Source organism: Vulpes lagopus, chromosome 3 (assembly GCF_018345385.1).
Source record: "Vulpes lagopus strain Blue_001 chromosome 3, ASM1834538v1, whole genome shotgun sequence".
In the NCBI taxonomy this organism is placed as follows: Eukaryota; Metazoa; Chordata; class Mammalia; order Carnivora; family Canidae; genus Vulpes; species Vulpes lagopus.
In genome coordinates this window covers 141213281-141234494 of record NC_054826.1, presented here as the reverse complement: position 1 = coordinate 141234494, position 21214 = coordinate 141213281, and the positions used below count along the sequence as shown (strand labels likewise).

Sequence of the window (21214 nt, the reverse complement as noted above, 5' to 3'; positions counted from 1 at the left end):
CCCAGGTCTCCAGGATCACGCCCTGGACTGAAGGCGGCGCTAAACCACTGAGCCACTGGGGCTGCCCGATAAGGAGTTTAAGACATTGACTTAGCATCTCTTCCACTGAACATTCAACCAATATTTTGTGTACTATGTACCAGTGACTGTTCTAACTCAGAAGTGATAAAAAGAAAAATAGAAAAAGTCCGTCTTCCTGAAGCTTACATTTTAGGGAGAGAAAACAATTATAAGTTTAAAAAAAAAAAAAGAGTATTAGGACTATTCCCAGGTCAAAACTATTGTTAGGAAGGCATAATAGAGGACAGCAAGATGTTGAATCACAAGGATGCATAGTGACATATCAGATGATGGTCAGTAAAGGGTTATGAGTTGAGACGTGAAACATAAGAAGGCACCTTACACTGAAAGACGAGATGAGGAATTGGGTGACAACTGGCATTCTAAACAGATAAAGTACATGTGCAAAGACACTGAGGTGGGAATGAGCATGGTATATTTAAGTAAAATTGAAGGCCATGTGGATGGAGTTTCATGATAGGCAAGAAACATATAAGAGAAAAGGAGAAAAGCAGGCAGTAGCCATATCTCTGAGAGCTGAGCCCTGTGGGAGTTTGGGCTTTTTATTATAGGCGCAGTTGAGGCCAGGGAAAGATTTAAAGGAGGGTGACAAAATAATATAATCTACATTTGCAAAGCATGATTTTCACTAATTTAGAAGGAATGGGGTGAAGGTGTTTTAGGATGAAAGCAGAGTCCAGTTAGGCTGAAATAATGTGCCATGTGTAATTATCCATGGAGATGTGGAGAAGTGGACAGTTCTGAGCTGGAACCAGTAAACTAGTCAGCAGTCAGACTCAGGAGATGAGGGAAAAGGAGAGATTAAGAAGGCTTAGATTATTGGCTTTAACTACTGAGTGGACTGTAGACACTTTACTGAGATGGAACAAGGTTTAGTAAAATAACTAGTGGAGGAGTATTAAGAGGCTCAATCTTAATATATTACACATAAAATCTCATTAGTGAGGACATAGATTGTATCCCTGTATACATGAATCTAGAATTCACTAAAGAGGGAGGGATGAAGATATATTGGACATATAATGGCATTTAAAGCTATCTGGTTAGGTGATTTCAAAGAGAAAAGAATAAAATAAAGAAAAAGAAAGGACCTGGGATGCCCCCTGAGAATGTGATGTCACAAATGGCAAGAGAAGGAAGTGTTCCAAAAAGTAAAGAGCAACCCATGCTAGTGAGTACTTCTGAGAGTTTGTGTAAGAGAACAGAGAATTATTCATGTGATCTGGCAACACAGAAACTATTGGTAACCTTTACAAGAAGGAAAAAGTTGGGGATCCCTGGGTGGCTCAGCGGTTTAGCGCCTGCCTTTGGCCCAGGGCACGATCATGGAGTCCCGGGATCGAGTCCCACATCAGGCTCCTGGCATGGAGCCTGCTTCTCCCTCTGCCTGTGTCTCTGCCTCTCTCTCTCTCTCTCTCTCTCTTTTTCTATGTCTATCATGAATAAATAAATAGATCTTAAAAAAAAAAAAAGAAGGATTTCAGTGAAGCAGGGGAGACAGCAGTCACACTGGAGTAGTCTGAGTGAACAGAATATGAAGAAGTGGAGAGAAGTGATACACACATCTCAAGATTTTGGTGAGCTAGTTAAAAGATAAATAAGGCAGCAGATAAAGTTATGGGAGGTCTAGCAAGAGAGAGGGTTTTTTTTTTTTTTTTTTAAGATTTTATTTATTTATTTGGCAGAGAGAGAGAGAGACAGAGTACAAGCAGGGGAAGTACCAGACATAGGTAGGGAGAGGGAGAAGTAAGCTTCCGCTTCCATCCCGGGACCCTGAGGTCATGACCTGAGCCAAAGGCAGACACTTAACTGACTGAACCACCCAGGGGCCCCGATATATCTATCTATCTATCTATATATATATATATATATAGATATATTTTAATGAGCCATATTTGAGTAAGTTTTATGCTTGTGGAAATGATCTGGAAAAGATGAAGTACTTGTTGAGAAGGGAAGAGGTGATGATGAATCCCTTGCATTAGCAGAGGAAGTAACTTTTTTTTAAAGATTTTATTTATCTATTCATGACAGACACAGAGAGAGAGGCAGAGACATAGGCAGAGGGAGAAGCAGGCCTGTGGGGAGCCTGATGCGGACTCTATCCCGGGACCCCGGAATCACGACCTGAGCCAAAGGCAGATGCTCAACCACTGAGCCACCCAGGTGCCCGAGAGGAAATAAATTTTGATAGGAGTGGAGGAGGTACTGTTTCCAGTTTAATGGAGTGGAAGAAAAGGGTAGAGAGAGAAAAAATAGGTATGGATGCACTTGACTTTATAGATTTGGTGTGGAAAAGGTGAAATTATCTTTCCTCGTGTTTATATTTTCTTAAGTAGTAGATGAGGTCTCCCAACAGGAAAGAAAGTGGGGGACAGAGGTTTAGAAATATGGGGGAGAGTTGAGAGTACTGAAACAGTCATCCAAGAAAATGGGAATGCAAGTTTACTAAGAGCTATGGTAAGAATCCTATTTATTTTATTTATTCAGAATTGATAATGTTTTTGGAAGGGGAGATTAATTAGTAAAAGCAAAAGGATAATATGATATAGAATACTGGAACACACATCAGAACCTTGTCAGAACACAGATCTGTTTTATACAATGTTTTATAATTGAGACTCATCAAGACTAGTTTCCGGTGCTTTGGCCATTTAAATGTGATGTGTTCCATGAAAGGGCATTTTTATATCTAATTCTGCTTTACACAGAATATTTTTAAGTTGCACTTTTACATAGCTTGACTTCCATTTTGATTCATGACTAACGAATATAGATTTAAAAGGTATACTCTTTGTGTAAACATCTAATTACTATGAGATATTAATGTTCTAAAGCATATAAAATGCCAACTAGAATAATTTATTAATCAAATTTTGCATGTTGTTTCGCCTAGAAAAATTCCTCAAGAGTTAAAAAAAATAGGACACTTATTCTGAAAAAAAAAAAAGCAAAACAAAAAACAGTATTACATGATTTCTATTGTTATCCTTCCTAACTTTTAAAGAATCACATTTTATGATTAAATTATTTTTGAATTACTCTGAATGAAAAAATAAAATGATTTTATTAAGTATTTTTTTTCCAAACCAAAAAATAGAATAAAGTTGCATATCAGAAATTAAAGTGAAGAACATAAAACTTCTAATTTGGTTACAAGCTGACTCCTCAAATTCCCATTTACTTAAAGTGTATGCTTAAAACACCTATGTTGGCAACACTGTTTTGGTATTCTGTAAGTATACTATGAACTACATTGGAAATTCAGTCAACAATTCAGCTTCAAGACAACTTAAATTTTTTAGTAGGGAAAAACTGTGAAATGACAAAGGTGAACAACTGTAAATTACAAGTAGCTGAGTTAGGTTTTGTCAAACAATTTAACAATATTATCCCTTAACACTACTGGGATTATACCCAGGAAGAAAAATAGCATGGGGCATATGATTTTCAAAGACATTTAAACTAAGAAAACGTTTATTAAATATTAATTAACTGTACAATATTCAAATTTTAACTGTTCTTTATACTGTAGTACAAATAGAGCAAGTGAGATTGGTACAATTTTCCTGAAATGTACACATTGAGAAGAGGACACTAAAACTGAAATTCATAAGTTCTTTAAATTTAAATGGATATTGCTTATTTAATGTTTGCAGATGGGAATAATATTCTTAAAGTTGTCTTTTTATACTATTTAAAAATTCATCATTTTCTTTGTTTATTTTGGGACTAACAAATGTGTTATTTATACAACTATTCCTAACATAGAAAAGTATGCACGTAGTTTCCATAGAAAATCAGATGTTGGGGATCCCTGTGTGGCTCAGCGGTTTAGCGCCTGCCTTTGGCCCAGGGCGTGATCCTGGAGTCCCGGGATCGAGTCCTGCATCGGGCTCCCATCATGGAGCCTGCTTCTCCCTCCGCCTGTGTCTCTGCCTCTCTCTCTCTCTATGTCTATCATGAATAAACGAATAAATAAATCTTTAAAAAAAAGAAAATCAGATGTTTTCTATTAGAATAGGAAAAACAAAACACTGGACTATTCAGGAACTACAGTAATGGCTGCCTTTTCCTCTTCTTTTGATTACTTCTGTATATATTTTATCTAGTTATTGTCCCTACTGTGTCTAGGAACTCATCTCCCCAAGGTCACCAGTGATACTTTTTAGATACTTTTTAGCCCAAATCGTTACAGGAAATCTCTTCAGTACTGAGACAGTGAACCCCTCCAGCTTGCTGAAACTCTCCTCCATATGAGCTTTGAAGATACCACCTTGCCTTACTTTTATTTCTGTTGTTCCTTCCCAGGCTCTTCTACCTCTGGCTACCTTTTACATGTTGATGTCCCCAGGGTCTACTCACGGTCCTCTTTTAGTATCTTCATACACACTCTTAGACATCACATTTACAATGATTTCAGATAATATCTGTGTGTAGAAAATTTATAAAGTGTACACCTTGAACTTATATCTTTCTCTTAAGTTCAAGAACAGCATATCCAACTACCTTCTAACCCCCAGATTCAATTTACTAACATCAAACTTACACTTCTCAGCCCTGAATTTGCTAATTTCTTCATGTTACATATATTCCACCCTTTCATCCCAAATTAGAAAACTAGATTTCCGTTCTTTCTCATTGCCTACACCAAGTCAAGCCCACTGGTTCTCAAACATAGCTAAGCATTGAAGTTCCCTGGACTTCAATAATAATAATAATAATAATAATAATAATAATAATAATAATAATTTTTATGAATAATAGTAATTCTAACATAATTTGTATTTAGTTAGGCCCAAGCATCAGGGTTTTTCAAACATCTCCAGGTAATTCTGATGCACAGGAAAGTTTGAGAAGTACTTCTCTACTTTACTTCCCAATGATCTCTTCTAAGTATTCCTGATTTTCATCATGACTGTCTTAGTTAAGATCTTCACCATTGCTTCCCTGGATCACTGAAGTAGCTTCCTTATTAATCTCCCTATCTCTCTCTTCAGCCTATGCCATCTGGTAGATCCTTCTAAAGAAATAAACCTGATCACATCACATTTGTTTTTCAACTCCAACTTCGGGATAAAATCCAGTGCTTTCATAAGCTATACAAGACCACAATGCTACTTTTACTCCAACCACATTGAATTACTGTTCTTTCTTAATGTAACATGTATTCTGCATTCTCCTGACCATATGTCTATTCCCTTTGTCTGAATGAATAAGGAATGGTCCCTGTGCTCTAGGAGCATATGGTATAATAAAGCAGACATATGTAAATTGATACAAAAATAATTATAGTGTATGAACCAGGATATAATGAGAGCAGAAAGGAAGGGTGATTATTTATACCTGTGTAAATCAGGGAAGATAGCCTAGAAAAGTAACTCTTCCTAGATTCTGAAATCATCCATGGGTGTTTACTGGAAACTGATTAGAAATAAAAGAGGCAAGAGTACTCCAGGTGGAGTGAGCAATAGAAGCAAAGACACGGGATGCTGTATTTAAGTAATATACTCTAAAAAATGTCAAGTTGTTCAATTTATCATTGGAGGATATGAATGGATAAACTTCAACGGCAACAGAACTGGATGCATAGGTAGGAAATAGGTTTATCCAGGCAAGGGTCTAAACCAATGGTTTCTAACCAGGTAGGTATTTGGATCTGAACTTTAGATTATTCTAGCTTCTCATTTGGACATTACCTTCTCTATGAGGCCTTCCCTGTGTACCCTTCCCCCCTGAGTATGTCAGGCATCCCTCTTCTGAGGGGTCCCACAGCATCTTTTGATCCCATCTGAGATCCCACAGCATCTTTTGCCTTTCTCTGTTATAACATTGATCATATTGCATTAAATTGTTGTTTATGTGTTTTTCAAAAGATGACTGAAGTTTTTGGGGACAGGGCTTTTTTTTCTTCTCTATATCTTTAGCATCTTATATTATTCCTTGTACATAATTGGGATTCAATAAATACTTGCTTTAAGTAAATACTGGAATACGTAGCTGAGAAATGGAATTCTAAGTAATGCACATTTTTATTACCAATCCCAAAGTCTAAATGTAAGTAAATTTCAGCCTTCTAGAGAAAGAATGAGAAGGACAGGTAGGTAGTATAGGTAAGAGATTAGGAAACCTTTTACAACTTATAAAGTATATTTTATATAGAAGAATAATAATCAAAAAAAAAAAGAAGAAGAATAATCCATTATGTATGTTCATACATTTAAACTTAGTGCATATTTTCACATACACGACCTCATTTACTCCACACAGTAATTTTGAATTTAGAAAACTTTATACCGAGAATAATGAGCACAGATCATTTATTTTATCAGGGTCATGTTAATCAATAGCAGAAGCAAGGATTAAGTTCAGGTCTTTTGCCTCCAAGTTCCTCTCTACTACATTAAGACTATACTGTATTGATTTCCTATCCTTTCAATTTACATTAGAGATTCCAGTTGATTTTGCATCCTCACCCCTCTTGTGGTGGAGTATTTGAAAAAAAAAAAAAGTGTTCCTCTACCTGTATTCATGTTCCTTTGCAATGTCACTGTGTAGTTAACCCATCAAGTGGAAGGATTTCTTTACTCACCCCTGGAATCTGGACTGACTTTATGACTTGTTTTAACCAACAGAACATGGCAAAACTGAGGTTGTGCAAGTGCCAAAACAAGCATTGAAGAGGATTTGTCCTCTTCTGCTTACTAGGCTGAAAGCCTGCCTAGCCACGTGATGAAGCTATCACAGCCTGCTGGAGCATCAGAGCACATGGAACAGGGATAGGCCCTCTAGCAGAGGCCACCTAAGACTGGCCAGCCCCTAGCCCACCTGGAAGGTAACTACAGATAAAGGACATGAGCTGAGACAAGAACCATCCAGCTTAGTCCTGCCCAAATTGCTAACACACAGAATTCTGAACTAAATTAATAGTTGTTCTAATCTACCAAATTTGAGGTGAAGCACATGCTGTGTCCTTGCATGTACCACGCACGGTGTTAAGCATTCCACATGCATATCTCTAAACCTGAGAACAACAGGACTATATAGAAATTATCAGCCCCATTTTACAGTTAGGAAACAAACAAACAAACAAACCCTTATTTCAAGAGGTTAAATAACTGTTCATGGTTGTTCAGCTAATCTGAGTAAATTCAAATCTTGAATTGTTTGGCTATAATATTTTTTCTCTGAATCATTATTCTGTGTTCCTTAATCATACATTTACAGAAAACCTTGTGAGTTTGTTTTTACACATGGGTTTCATTCAATGCATGACAGTTTTATTACTTTCATTCTCAGGGGCTAACTTTTTTTTTTTTTAATGTTCTTGGCCAATGCACGATTTCAATGTAACTCAATAAATACCATCTAAGCTTGACAGGCAGATGGAACTACCTATGAAATCATTAACTCAGAGGAAAGACCAAGTGAGCAAGATCTAATGAGTGATTCACTGTTTACTAAGCACCTAAATATGTTAAGGAATGAAGATAGGGTAGTGCAGCCCTTTATAACCTGGCCCCAAATCCACTGCTGTCCCATATCTTGACACACCAAATTGATCCCCCTTGTCTGTACTGCCCACCAGATGTCCTTTTAGACTTCCATTCTTTGCCCCATGCTGGTTGTTCTTCTTAAGAGTACCATCCTATTCCTCTGATGGTATATCTCCTATCGTTCTTCAAGGCCTAGCTCAGAGCCAATTTCTATCATACCACCTTCAATGATCTCAGACATAGAATCACTATACTTATCAGGTATTTGAGTAACGTGTACCTATTTCTATTCCAGTTCCTGTCACAGTGCATCACAGATGTGTGTTTATTTATACCAGTGTCTTCTTTTATACCATTCAGAGGAAGAACATGTTAATTTTTATTCGTGTTTGCTTTTTTATTATTTGGTTCAGCATTGCATAGCATCTAATGTACTTTGTAATAAATATTTATAAAAGGAAGGATGACATCTTGTTATTTTATTATTAATTTTTAAAAATTTTCTGGTTCATCCCTATGAAGATTATCATATTTGCTGCAATCATGGAAAATAAACACATATATGAAACTGCCATTACTACCATATATTTTTATATTTTTAAGCCATTTACTGTTTTCATAGCATGACTTTGGCACTGAATTTAATCTAAGATGATTAACTGGATTCAGGTTTTTCTATCATTGTTGACCCTTCACTGAGGTTGCAGTAAGTCAACTGAAACCATGAGATTTGAATTCACTGTACACAAAGAAAGGTGTGTTTCCTACATAAAACTGTGTATGAGATTTGATTTTGCTTTTACTTAAAAGGTCATGAAACATTGCCTGTTTTAATGTGGTTCATTCATGAATACAGCCTTTCAAAGGCACATAAAAGGGTTGATTTCAAAGGTGTTATGAAGCATCTATATTCCAATTTTAAACTTCTTTTATTTAGAAGCTATAACAAATATGCATTTAATGAACTGCTTTTATAAATTAATAAGGCTAATAATTAATACAGTGCTAAAATGTAATATAGGAATTAAAAAAATAGGTTAAAAAGAAAGCAATGAAGACTCTCAAGATAATTACATAGAATGATGCACCGCATTAAATAGTTTGGGCACTTCTTCCAATACCATACATGTAGCACATGGGTGTTGTAAAGATTATTGAAACATTTTCTGTAAAGACTTTAAATTCCCAAATGAAATTTTTATGTAAATACTAAGTGTTATTGTAATTATTTTATGAGATGTAGCTCTTTTGCTCTCATTAACTATGATTGCATGTTTAATGCACATTCAATTACATAATTCTGTTGTGTGAGTTAGTGGTATTGTGTCTTAAGTACTGGATGGTAAGCTTCTGGAGGACATAGGGTTGTGTCTTCTATCTCAGCATCTCTCTTTCTGGTGGGCTGGGACTGCCTGTTCTGTTTACCAAAGTACTGGACACCTAGTAGGGACTCACAAAATATTTGCTGAATGAAGAATAAGTAACATAGTAGATGGCCAATATATGTATGTTAAATGCAGTGCTTTCAAGAAGTCAAGGACTTCTAAAAACATACAACTTACTCTTTTCCAAATATACGTTATTACTTTACAGAAATTCTATGGGAGGGCTTAAATTCAATTCATTGTGGAACGTGCTGTAAACCGTTGGGAGGCTGTGCCCTGGCTGCTTCTCCAACATTGCGTATTCTTTCCCAGACATCCACAGGCACTCTCCCACACTTCCTTCCAGTCTCTGCTCAAACGTCGTTGCCTCAGTGACACTCTATTTAAGATTGCAAACCATCCCTTCTCAGTCCTATTTTCTTTGCCATTGCACTTTCTATCATTTTCTTATTTACTATATTTAATGTCTTTCTCCCTTCAGCTGGAATGTAAACTCCACTAGAGTAAGAATTGTTGTTTTGGATACAAAACAGTGCTGGCATGTACTAGATGCCCCATACTTGTAAAATGAATGATCAAATACTGACATATTATTTAATTGTCTTTCTGCATCAGCCACCTGATCTATAAAATGGGAATGATCTGGTTTATCCCTCTTATTTCATGGTGATTATTCTGAGAATTTTATGGTATTATGTTTTTGACATTAAATACTTTTCAATGAAATCCCATGATAATTTTTATGACTAAGAGAATAATGTCATATTCAGATTTGCCATTTTCTACAATTTAGTTAGAGTGCAAACAATGACATTTTATAGTACCGCAACACTTTGGTTTTAAACATCCACAGATAAGACTTTTAAAAATATGTTATTGGAAAGTGTAGAAAGCATCTTCATATGCTCTTTTGATCTTTTTATAGAGTCACACTGTGGGCATTTTATATTTGTAAGTTAACATATTTTTTATTTATTTATTTATTTTTTATTTTTTTTATGCTTTTTTTCCTACAACAATGTTTAATCTCCATGCTGAGAAGTCCCATTTGACTTTTCCCCCCCCATGCCTTTTAAAATTAGGTGACAAAGTAGAAATCCAGTCATGAAAATAAAAAGGCAGAGGTGTATGAGCCCTGGCCCAATGAGACATCAAATACATAGCATCCTGGTGTCACAGGGCAGAGAGAACTGTCCTAGACAGTGTGGGGGAACGATGGGCACTGCAGAGGTAAAAATTCTACTTCGTGATCACTCACACATGAACAGTGCATTAGTCATTGAACAGGGGCGAGGTGAGGGGTACGGGAGGGTGGCATAGTTGTAATTCTCTATGAGGGCTGGGAACATATACTCGTGGATGGGAAATTTTAAGTAGCTATGTTTATTATTACTTTTTTTCAGCAATCTTGCAAGAGGCAGAAGTGTGACATTGAGTTGAGTGAGACGAGCGTGTAGGTGGGTTGGCTGAGGAGCCCTTCTCTTGATGCAGGCCTCTGGCTTGTCAAGGAATGGCTGGTTCCACTGCTGGGCCATGTTTACTCTTTTGCTTCAAGGAAAAGGGTTTCTTGAGGGAACAACTTTACCTCCAATAAAGATTTATTTGGGTCCAGCTGGGTTATGTCTCTCCTAGGAAAGGTACTGAGTAACTTGAACCCCTCCCATGGAAATCCTTTGGAAGCAACAAAATCAAAGACAACCTGGAGCTTAGTGCTGGCCAGGAACCGCCGCTCAAGGAACTCGCCACTGGGGGTCCGGATCCACAGTTTGCTCATGGGTTCAGCCTTTTCTTCCTTTGGCTCTGGAGGCAGGGCCTGATCTAAGGAGAGCCAGATGGCCTCACGTTCCTCTTCTTGTTCTTTGCAAATCCGCTCCAAACGAAACTGCTCTGCCATCTCTCGTTCATGAGCTTCCCCCTTTGCTCTGTCAGCCTCAGGTGAAAGGCGATAGGCCTCATCTTGCTCTCTCTTCACACTTTCTCTGGCTTCACGTTCATCCTCATCCTTTATATCTTCCTGTTGTTGGGCGGTGAAGATCTCCATTGCAGCCATGAGTCTCATCATTAACTCATCCACTGTTGTGTTACCTTGTATCACATTTAACACTTCGTTAGATGATCGCTTTCCCATAATAATCAGAAAAAGTGGAAACTGATCTGTTTTTTGAGTCCGGATGGTTTGTGCAACAACACTGCCAAAGTGTCTATTGCACATTGTCAGAAATCTTGCTCTGTTGGCGTCCTTTGTCAGATCCCAAGCCCAGGTTATAAAATTTTGACTCAGATAAGAGACAATAGATTCAGCACAAAGCATTTGTGAGCAGAACACGTTGGTTAATACACCTTCATCATGGTGGAGGTAGATAGCAAGAAGCTTTCTATCTCTGGCTTTCACATAGAAGGCCTCTTGAAAAGCAGCTTCTAATGAGCCAATAAAAAATACAGGATGGCAGTCACCATATCTTGAAGAAAACTCTGCTGTAAATTGTAATAAGGCATCTCCTTCATTTTCTGCATTTTTCTGGCATCATTAGAGATTTTCTCAGGGCAGAAGATGCCATGCCAAATACTTCTCCATCATCCACTCCAAATTCGGAAGCATCTTCAAAATCATCTCCATCGCTATCACTAACCATATGAACATCGGTGCTTTGCTCTTCGGACTGCTCCTGGGTCTGCACAGGTGAAGATCTTCTGCCCACTGTAAGTCGATGGCAGGGATGAGATAGCCCTGATTCAGCAAGACACATCGAGTCATCTGTGGCAGAAGTTGGCCAGCCCTCCCATTATTGATGGCGAACGGGGATACTCGTAAGGTCATACACATTTCTCTTTACCTCTTGAATAGTACTGCTTCCTGAGAAGTTCAGGTTGTACTCCCGCTGGACCTCTCGGTGGGTGATGATCAGCATGAAGTTTTGATTTAATGACTCCTGCAGGCACCAGCATGAGTAGATGATGAAGGTGGTGGCAAGTCTGGTGTAAGGACATAAAGACTGTTGTTTTTTGGCAAATGTAGTGATTTTAAGACTGTACTGTCTTCCACATCTCCGGTCTTCGAGCCTTTCAACAGCATTTTAGACACAGGAATCTGAAGTTCATTTTCTAGAATCTGTCTAATCTCTCCAACAGTACAGCTGTCTTCAAGTACCACATCAACATTTCTGTCTCTGTACTCAACCCTGAAGTCCAGCATCCGAGGTTGCCTTTCTACAATTTGCCTAGATGGCATTACAGGTCTAAATGCTGAAGAGGAAGAAGGAGCAGGAGCTGAAGCTGGGTGACTTGGATCAAATGTAGGTCCTGGTATAGTCTCACCTCCATAGTCACTTTGTAGAATGCCATTTTCCTGGGGTATTACACCATTGATAGCTGCCACTAAGTCCCAATTATTTTGCTCAAGCAATGTAATAGCTTCATCAATGTTTTCAATGCCAGTACATGTCTAGATATAATCTTTGTTTCAAACCAACCCAGGAACTTGGACAAGTCACTTCCTTTTTCTGGTCTCAACTTCCACAAAAGGAAAACTGAGAAGCTGGAAATAGATGATCTCTGAAGACCCCTGAAAATCCGCCAGGATCATCTCCCAGTTCATGTTGGACACCATGGTGGCCTATGAGTTCCGCCAGTTCACATATTTTTTAAAAAGGAATGGTTCCACAGAAGAAAATTTTTATAGAGTCACATTTTATAGATATTGAAGAATTCTTTTTAGATTTCACTAAAATCCTAGGAAATTCATTAATATCTAGGACACCTTTTTATTAAATTATGTTTCTTGGTTCACATTCTTTATTAGAATGAAGATTAAAATTTTTTCCCCTATTTACCCAGGACAAATCCTAAGAACTATGATCCCCAAATGTGTATTTCCCCAATTTGACAGATCCAAAGAGGGCCAGTATTCTAAACAGACACCATGTTAAAGACAGAGTAGCTTACTGGGACAGGCTGCAATGTTGGGTACGGAATGGTGGGGGTGGGTGGGATGGGAGTTAGAAATCATGCCCTTTACCTGAGATGTCTAAAAGGCATGCATTCTAAAATGCAAAGTTGTAAGACTTTCTTATAATGTTCTGCATGAGGCCTAAGTATTTCCAGCACACCTGTGTTTCTACTATGCACTTCTGTAAATACTCACTCATCACCTTTCTTCCCCCTGAGGCCACCTCCTTCAACAGAGAAGGAGCAGAAGGAATACTTGCTGAATGAATAAACTAACGGAACTGTGTACTCTTCTTATACAAACGATCTTATTTTCACTTCTCTGCTCTCCTTCTTCCTCTTCATCATGTTCCATCTCCACAAATTCCCTCACCTCAATCTGACCTTTCCGTACAGGGAACTATGTATGGACTCATGCACTTCCACCTCCTCCATTTTAAGCTGCCACAGCTGCCAACAGTGGGCACCTTGGTACACAGCAATAGAAACAAAACCTCTAAAAAAAAAAAAAAAGAAACAAAACCTCTAACATGTTTTGCTTTTTAGGATAATGATTAATGATACTCAATTAATAAAGCATTTATTGTATCACTGAATATTGATATGATTCCCTTGCCTTAACACACTGTTGATACTTAAGAATCAACCAAAGATGTTTCACATACTTTGTAAACATCCTAGGATTTCATCTATATTCCCTATTTCAATTCAAAATGTTTCCTTCTCAGAGGCTTGGCATACTGATTTACAATAGAAATAATGACAGGACCTTTTTCAAAGTGATTGGAACCTTTCTGGTATAAACTTTATACAGCATAATGAATGTGTTGGCATTTGGTCCTTATTTGCATACTATAAAAATAAAACAGAGTGTACAACAAAGTCCCTGTTAAATTCACATTACCTGTTAAATGAAGATACTCAAAAGGCAATGTAACCTAATTAAAATCAAAAAATGGTATTCAAGCCTACTTATATAACTTCTAAGATAACACATATGCACTAATATTTGCAATGCACGCAAAGGGTATACATCTCATTAATTACACTGGAAAAAAATCCCCAGACTTCTTTGCTCTAATTAGCCATTTCATAAAATTTTCTAATTCCAATATTAGCTATTTCAAATGTTGGGCTAAAGTCACTTTTGTCTATAATCAATGCACGAGCAATTCTAATCCAAAGCAAACTCTGAAGGATCTTTGCATTTTAAAATTTGATGTTTTTCACAATAATATATTGAAAGTTTGAAAATAAGAAAATATTTCTTTTTTCTCTTAAGTGTTCCATTTTCTCATTGTTCATACTTTCTGGCTTGCTCATGAATGCACAGATGTTGACATCAATGCTGTTTTTAAGCAACAACAATGAGGTGTTTGTTTTGTAATCTCTTCCTCCTGTCTCCCACATATAATTACATGATCTTGGAAGCTTTCAAAACACATAGGAGAAAAGTAGCCTTTTAAGATGAAGTAATTGTATGGCTGGGGTTTGTAGTCTTCTAAATTAAAGGTAGATTATACATTTTTCCTACCATATAAGATTTGCTAATTTGAGAGTTCCTTTAAAAAATAAATTTATCAGCATACGCTTGTCTTAGGAATTATTGCATAAAGATACACACAATCAAGAGTTGGGGGAAAAGGTATTAAGACTGCAATTTTGGGTCATCATATGCTTTCTTTTTTATATTTTCTACATATTTTCAAAACACATCATAAAAACTACAGCACTGATTGTTTTAATTACTTACAATAAGGCAAAGAACAGCCTCTAGAATAATTCAATTTAAGAGACAAAGTCTGGTTCAGAACCTTTTGAATTATTTACAACCACCGCCAATTGTTCTATCATTTAACGAAGGAAAAGAGAGGTATCCTTCCCTCCCCCACCATCAAGTCATCATAGTAGAATACTATAAAAGCTTGTGATGAGGATTTTAGTCTCAGATGCAGCCCATGTCCCCACATGTCTCATAAATTCTTCTAATGCATTTTCACATGCATGATCGTGAATGCCTATTCAGTGAAAAGGTTTACCATATGCTACATTTTTCAACTACCAAGAACAAAGGGCAAATGGTTCCTGGCCTTGTGTTTGGAACAAAAAGTATAAAAGCAAAAGAAAAACCTCTTACATTTTTACTAAATAAAAGAATGAATACAGATTGTAAAGACCCAGGGGAAGCTTCTTTTGGCACCATGCTGTTCATTCTTGAGACAAAAGTATTCAATGAGGGACGGATGAAGAAAGAGAGATACAGACTTAGTAGTCCTCCTGCTTACTTAATCCATTTTAGTAAGAAACTTTTTGTGCTACAGTACAGCATAAAGTGTTTCCTTCAGTATAATTTCAGAGTGATATGAATTTCTGCTACTTCTTTAGGAAGAATTCACAATATAATAGTTGGTTACTGTTAAGCGTTCTTCATTTATTTTTTTCTTTTCCCCTTCAAGATACTCGCAGGTATGCCTCTTGAATCAAGCTAAACAAGCCCTTTCCTTTTTCTCTTTAAATATATTCTAATAACTCAGAGTACTATTTTTCTATTGAGAAAATAACTCAGAGGATTATTTCTCAATAGAAATTATTCAGCCAAGCCAGAGAGACTTACTGCATTTGTTAAATGTATAATATATTCCTCCAAATTATTTATGTAAATAATATATGCATATGCATATATAGAAAACATATAAATTATATACATACATACACATATACATTTTCCCCTCAATTAACTACCCCAATAACTACAATGAAACAGCCACCCATGGCACAAATTACTCAGCCAAAACAGACACACAGACACACACACATTAAGAATCCTATAAATTGGAAGAAAAAAATATCTTAGTATACAAATTTTAGGTTAAAATTTTTGTCCTTTCTATGTATAGTCCTTCTTTTCAAATTGTAACATACTACAATTAGTCTATCAGTTGGTTACCAGCCTTGGTTGAATGCACAAGCAATTTCTGGTAAAGTACTCACTATATCAAAATTCCATAGCAAATATGTTATAGGTGCTGCAAAGCTCATCATATGGAATGTTATCTCTATCTTATAATTACAGTATCTAAGAAATGACAGGAAAAATTCACTCAAAGCAAATTAGTGGCTTTGCATTCATGTGTTACAGGACGTATATAATTTTGGTGTGGTGTCGGTTTCATAGCACAATTTTTTTGATGTGTATCAGAAGGGACCCAAAGTGGAAAATTAACTAGACTTTCTAACTAGCAGCCTAAGATGCTCATCTAAAAATACTTGTGCCTTAATAGTGTTTTCCTTCTCATAGCAAATTACTCTGCCCCACTTCATTTCTTACTGCCTGATATGTGGTAACTAAAGAATTTCTAAGAGTCAAGTCATTCTAGGTGCAAAGCATTTTAGTTCACCTATATTTTTCTAAGCTTGCTAACAGAAAGCTGCACTGAATTATTTCTATTGCCTGGCTTGGATTTGGTCTGGTTTGAAGGGTCAGCTTCTTCATCTGGTCAATTCATCTTAAATAATTTTGGCAATGAATCTTTTTTAGGCCACCCTAAAGCATCATTATTAAACTAGGTATCTCATTCTTTTAAAAAAAAACACTCATCAAACCTTTAGTACTCTTTTGCTAAGTTTTCCTTTAATAAATTAAAATTTGTAGCACGACTGTTTTTACTTCATAGGAAGCAACTGCTCCTATAATTATGAGGAAGAAGGGAAAACATTCTTTACGGGGGGAAAAAACAAACTCTAGGAGCCATATAGGGTGAGAAGAGGGAAAAACTACAATCCATTTACATATTTTTCAAGGACTTCCTTACTGAAGCAAGTGTCATAGCACTGATTGATTCTAATTTAATCAGGTGATTTTTCCATACTCTCCACCCTGGAAACAACAGTTCATTTAAAATAATAAAAAATCCTAAGCCTCTGGAGTTTTCCACCTTTAAATGGAATACTTATAGATAACATGGAGTCATCCGAGCCTTATCACTGATGATGTTTTTCCTGAGATCCCGGCACCCCTTCTCTGTGATATATTAGTTTGTGTGCATCTGTTTGTGTGTGTGTGTGTGTGTTTGTGTTGTGTTTACTCTTACAGCATGTACAGCATGTAAAGCTATGGATTTTATGAAGCAATGTTTTTTTTTTTTAATTAATTGTTATTTTGTATGTGTTTGTCCTGTCTGCCCAGCAAATTGATATCCCTTTGATGGTGGGGATTCTTTCTTCTACACCTTATTGTTCCATGTAGAGTGTCTTACATATATTAGCTACACTCCTGATTAAGTAGATATGGCAGCTATTCAATATCATCTTACTATAAAAAAGATTAAGAAAATGATTAGTATAGCAAAAGTAATCCAATAATCCTGATGCTTAAAGAACATTGACTTTTTCAGTTTTAATTTTGCTAGATTTGGGAATTTAATCAGTTTTTGTTGAGAACCTGAAAAACATGTCACAATATAGGATGCTTAACAAAGAGGGCAATCTAATTCCTTATACCTTTGAAAAGATTTCAAACCATGTCATTCCATTTACCTATAAGGACTAAATTCACATGAATTAGCCTCTCACTCATGTAATGTGGTGTAGAAACTTATTGTCTTGTCAATGGCTCATGTAGAGTTATAAATTGGAACAGGTGAAGGAAATGTATCCAGTGACTACAGTAGATGGTGACAGTGCCAAACCCTTCCAGAATCACTGAGTAAATGCTTTGTTGTCCAAAGTGCCTTACCTGTAAGTTTAATCTATAATGATATTTAATTTTGAAAATATTATTTTGTTTTAGCTCCTAGGTATACAGCAACATATTTTTATTTGAAATGGATCCTAGAATACTTTGAGGCCATTAGCATAGCACTTCTCTTGAAGTACTTCTTTTGGTAGTTCGCAGTTGCCAAAATGTCACTTTATTGTTGGTAAAACAGAAAACAAAAACACTTGTACCCAGAAATTATTGGGGATTTACGTCCTATAATGCTATCTACAAATACAACATAATTTTAAACTATGAAAATGTTGTTCCACTTGTTGCTGGGATGATAGGATTAATGTAAACCCTCTGAGATATCCTTAACCTGGAGGTATCACCAAATGCCTCCTGAGTTCATCTCCAGCCTAAAGGATTTCTTATTGACTCATATTTTCATACCATTGGTTCTCAATCCTTACTCCAAAATATAGCCACACCAATATTAATCAATAATGTTTAATTTCCTAAGCAGTGTATGGAAGGATCTTGACAACTTACTATCTCTCCTGCTTGCTAGCTCTTTCACTACTGACAAGAAATACTCCTCAAACTCTACAAGGGAGGTCAGATGATGTAGCGAAAGGACTATGGGTTTCCACACTTAGTAGCTGTGGACTGTAGGTGAGTTTCATTTTATAATCTCTTGAGTAAATTATCAATGTCTGTGATCCTCAGTCTTCTTATCTGTAACATAGGATTAATCATGCTCCCTTAGTGAACAGTTATTTTTTAAAGGATTTCTATTTATTTATATGTAAAGAAACAGATTGCTGTCTCTATCTCTATTGCTATGTCTAATCTTATCTCCACATCTACTTCTGTATCTGTATCTCTAAGAAATAAACATCATGCACTCAACAAGTATTAGCTAGGTCCTCTGCCTTTGCAATTCTCTAAAATTAGCATATATTTCTTACATATAAATACTGAATGAAATATGTAAATTTCAATTTCAACAAATAACATATTACAACACATGCCTTTAAACAGTACAACTGTGTTGGAAGAATGGTTGAGGGAAGTATAAGAAATACATTTCCTTTAAATAAAGCTATCTATAGTAAGCAGAAATTCTTTAAATAGATATATTCTGTTGCCTGGTTCATCTGATTTTGATTTTATTTTACTATGTTGTTTTTGCTTCAGTTTTTTTTTCATTATTGAAATACAAATATGCTTCTTATTAAAAAATACCTAGAACATCAAATCCCATGCAATAAGAGTGTTAACCATTGTAAACCCTGTCATGTCTCTGAGAAGCAGAGGAATTATCTTGTTATCAATTTAATAATGGAACATTGAAGTAAATGATGCCATCCACTGACACCAGTAACACTGTCTCTCTGGGGAAATTCATGTCTGTGAGAACTGTCAATCTAGATGGATACGGACATATTAAACATACTCCCTTCAATCCATAAATCTACCCTTTCTGGGATGCCTTAATAAAAAGATTCCTTATTTTGATAAAGACAAGCTATGCAGGATATCTTGACATTACTATCTATAATCTCTATTTAAAAAAATTTTTTTTGGAAGAGGTTAGTAAATAATTTAACATTTTCTTCTCCTTCCTTTCTTTAGCATAACCCATAAGTAAATATGTTTCTGAGGTTTTAGATGAATAAAGTAATAATAATTACACAGAGATGTAGGAAGTAGATAAAAGGTATTGTTTCAGCTATTTGCGCTGGCAAGCTTTTCACAGAACACAGTTTACCTTTATTAGTTTGCATTGAAATTGCCTCTAGTTATAATTCAGATGGTTGTAAGACAATTACTTATGTTAAAAATATCAAACATTTTCCCATGAGAAAATATGACAAGAAAAGTAAAAGTTATAAATATATTAATTAAATATATAGTAATAGAAAAGAATGAAAATATTCTCAGTATAAAAATACACTGTAACAACAAACCAAAAGCAAGAAATCAGTTCATTTGCATTATGAAATTACCAAGATGTTTTGGTATCTGAGATTGTTGGAGCAGATTAAATTGCATAAGTGGACACACGTTTTAGTTGAAGACAAGAAGCAACGACATCCTCAACTCTTTCCTAAGGACTGAAAAAGGAAGAGTAGATATTGATAAAAGGAAAAAAAAAAGTGGAAGTAGGAATCCTAGAAAAGGCTCTTGAAACACCAACTAATTTTGAACTCTTACTCCCCACAGGCACTAGAAATTCTATTTACCCAAAACCAAACCCATCATCTGCCTCCCCAGATCTTTTTCCTGCTGCATTCTATCTTCACTGAATGAGGCCATACAGTTGCTGGAAAAGAACTGAGAATCATTCAATAGGATTTTGCTACCCTTGCTATTTGAATAGTCACCATCTCTGGAAATCCTAATTCCTACACCACTCTAAAACTCATCACCTCTTCTGTGTCCATTACTTTTGTTCAGGCTGTTCTTATTTATCACCTGCACCAGATTCTACTATACCCCTGGTATAAGTAGCTATTTAATATATATAAATATAATGGCTTTAACCCTCACAACATTTTTATAAGATAGGCCTTCCCATTTTAAAAGGTTTTTAAAAAGTTAAAAAATAACCTTTATTAAAGGTTCGAGAATTGAAAGAAAGCCTACAAAAATGGAGAATGAAGAATAAAAATCTATCTCCAACTCTATCATTTGAGTCTAGACCCTTTTCACAAATGTGAACCACTACTAAGGTAGTTTTTCTATATAAAAAATACATTTTTGTAGAAAACAGACCACAGTATGCACAACTGTTCTGCAACTTAATTCCAAAATTTGTCTTGACTATTCATTAAATCAGCCTCTGTGGATATGTTCTTCCCAGTTTTTTTTTTTTTAAGATTTTATTTATTTATGAGAGAGAGAGAGAGAGAGAGAGAGAGAGAGAGAAGCAGAAACATAGGCAGAGGGAGAAGCAGAAACATAGGCAGAGGGAGAAGCAGGCTCCATGCAGGGAGCCCAATGTGGTACCCGATCCTGGGACTCCAGGACCACACCCCGGGCCAAAGGCAGGCATTAAACTGCTGAGCCACCCAGGGATCCCCTTTTCCCAGTTTTTTAAAACCACTAAACAATATCACAATAAACATTTTTTTTACACATATGTTAGAGTAAATTCTTAATCAGATATTTGTATCAAAAGACACATGCATTCAAAATTGTATTGCTATAGTCAAATTATTGTGTAGAAAGGGTACAGATAATCTCACTAACAGTGGATGAAAATGGCTCTTTTCCTATATTCTATCATATTAATCAGAGTCCTGGCAAGAAGCAGATGGTACACTCAATTTGGGTAATTTGAGTAAAGATTAATGAAGGGGCTATTTGCAAAGGTAGGCTTGTGTAGGAAAACCACAAAAGACAGTGCAGGATATGAGAGGAGCCAATAGGGAGCCTTTACAACCCAAGACATAAAGGATGATGGAGAGTGCCACCAAACAGAGCCTGTGACTTCAGTAACAGGTATGGTGATCTCGCAGGGAAAGGCACCCTTCTGCCTTAATGTCTCTGGTCTCCCCTGACTGAGCCCAGTTGAAAGCAGGAGAACAAGGTAGCCTGTT

The 21214-nt window shown here is 36.2% G+C and overlaps 2 protein-coding genes across 3 annotated transcripts in view; both read right to left on the bottom strand.

Moving 5' to 3' along the window:
- Nucleotides 1-21214, bottom strand: part of DPYD (dihydropyrimidine dehydrogenase) — a 798071-nt gene that overhangs the window by 271692 nt on the left and 505165 nt on the right. The window lies entirely within an intron of this gene.
- On the bottom strand, nt 10370-12584 carry LOC121487183 (FAS-associated factor 1-like). Its single transcript, XM_041748595.1, is given in 4 exon segments — nt 10370-11477; nt 11479-11900; nt 11903-12403; nt 12524-12584. Coding segments are annotated over 4 exon segments (1947 nt in total). The 5' UTR covers nt 12570-12584; the 3' UTR covers nt 10370-10499.